The sequence below is a fragment of the Rhincodon typus genome, chromosome 44 (genome assembly GCF_021869965.1).
Source record: "Rhincodon typus isolate 14 chromosome 44, sRhiTyp1.1, whole genome shotgun sequence".
Taxonomy (NCBI): domain Eukaryota; kingdom Metazoa; phylum Chordata; class Chondrichthyes; order Orectolobiformes; family Rhincodontidae; genus Rhincodon; species Rhincodon typus.
Genome location: NC_063375.1, coordinates 1,085,188 through 1,087,148, shown reverse-complemented (window position 1 = coordinate 1,087,148; position 1,961 = coordinate 1,085,188). Strand labels below are relative to the sequence as shown.

The 1,961-nt window shown below is 58.9% G+C and overlaps 1 protein-coding gene across 1 annotated transcript in view; it reads right to left on the bottom strand.

Moving 5' to 3' along the window:
* Positions 1 to 1,961, bottom strand: part of LOC109926383 (ubiquitin-like modifier-activating enzyme 1) — an 11,680-nt gene that overhangs the window by 4,004 nt on the left and 5,715 nt on the right. Inside the window, exons 7-8 of the mRNA XM_048619936.1 lie at positions 878 to 975; positions 618 to 770 (exon numbers count right to left, since the gene is read on the bottom strand). Of these exons, the coding sequence (XP_048475893.1) occupies positions 618 to 770; positions 878 to 975 (251 nt within the window). The remainder of the gene's footprint in view (positions 1 to 617; positions 771 to 877; positions 976 to 1,961) is intronic.

Genomic DNA, 1,961 nt, shown 5'->3' with positions numbered 1-1,961 from the left:
CATTCACCCTTCGTATCCACCCTCCCCCACAGTCCCCAAATCCCCTTTTTCCCAACCCCGCCCCCCCCTCCCCCCCCTCCCCGCCTCTGCCAACCCCATACCCACCAACACAGCCCCCAAATCCCCTTGTTCCCAGCCTCTGCCACCCCAAATCCCCTTGTTCCCAGCCTCTGCCACCCCATATCCACCAACGCAGCCCCCAAATCCCCTTGTTCCCAGCCGCCGCCACCCCACATCCACCAATGCAGCCCCCAAATCCCCTTGTTCCCAGCCGCCGCCACCCCACATCCACCAATGCAGCCCCCAAATCCCCTTTCTCCCAGCCTCGCACACGCCCTCCACGTACACGCGCTCTTGCCCAGGCTATGCTGGCACCCCTCTCGCCACATAACTCCAGCCCCATGCTACAACCAGCTGGCGTTAAATAAAAAATAAACACTCCACCGGAGGGGTGGGGGTGGGGGCCAGGGTTCAGCGCCCACCCCTAACGATGGAGTGTCTCGCGGTGCGTAGGCCAACTCAAGACAACAAGCGAGTACACTGGCAGCCGGGGTGACGTGCGGTGGGAGGGATCGGTCTGCGGGCAGCCCCCCCTTTCCCTACCCCTCCCCAGCTGCCCGTACCTCGTTCCTGGGCCGTGGGAGCCGGGAGTTCTTCCTCACAAACTCGTGCAGGGCCTGAAAGGCCAGGTGAAGTTGCTGCGGATTCTCAAATTTGGCAAAGTCGGTGGTCAGTATCTCCGGCTCGGCCAACGATGCTTTCAAGGATTTCTGTGCATTGGGGTGGGGGTGGAGACAAACGGGAAATCGCGGGTCAGCAACTGCGGTTCGGCGCGCGAGCTGCCACCTGTGAGGAAAACACAAGCTCTGCTACTCACAAAGCTCAGCTTCTTGGCCATTTTCACTTGAGTCACTATGCCTCCACGGACATAATCGGAGAACGCCGAGGTATCGCAGATACTGAAAGTGTACGGACCTGTCAAACGACAGAGAAAGAGAGAGAGAGAGATGGGTTTCACAGCACGAGACGCTCACCGGAGACTGCAAGGAACGGGAGTCAACCTTGTCTGTGACGGGGTTGGGGGAAATCGGGGAGGGGGGGGGCATTCGACAAAGGTGGATGATCAGAGGCTGTCCCGCTCCCAACAAACAACCCGCCCGGGTCTGGACGGTCTACAGCGAGGAGACACTCACTATCAGGATAAGGGGCAGGCCATATCAACAGAGAGTCGGTGGGGGGAAGAGAGAGAGAGGAGGAGAGAGAGAGAGAGAGAGAGATATAGATAGAGGCGCCTTCCTGGCCAAAAGGTGGCAAATCTCATGAGTTCGTGTCAGCAGCTGAGGCCTGTCCCATCCGCAACACTCAAGGGCAAGGGGTTTGCCAACCTGGAGGAATTTGAGCAGAAGACAGGGCAGGATTGCACTGAACGGGGTGGAGGGGGCTGAATACTTCCTGTGTAACAGGCTCGAGGAGGAGGAGGGGCTGAATGGCCTCCTGTTCCTGTGTAACAGGTTCGAGGATGGGGGCTGAATGGCCTCCTGTTCCTGTGTAACAGGCACAAGGAGGGGGGACTGAATAGCCTCCTGTCCCTGTGTAACAGGTTCGAGGAGGAAGGGGCTGAATGGCCTCCTGTTCTTGTGTAACCGGCTTGAGGAAGGAGGGGCTGAATGGCCTCCTGTTCCTGTGTGATCCCAAACTTGCCAGAGCTTCGTCAGATACGGGGCCCCCGAAACGCCGTTTCATCGGATACGAGGCCCCCGAAACGCCGTTTCATCGGATACGGGGCCCCCGAAACGCCATTATCAGATACGGGGCCCCCGAAACGCCGTTATCAGATAGGGGGCCCTCGAAACGCCGTTATCAGATACAGGGCCCTCGAAACGCCGTTATCAGATACGGGGCCCCGAAATGCCATTTCATCAGATACGGAGCCCCCGAAACGCCATTTCATCAGATACGGG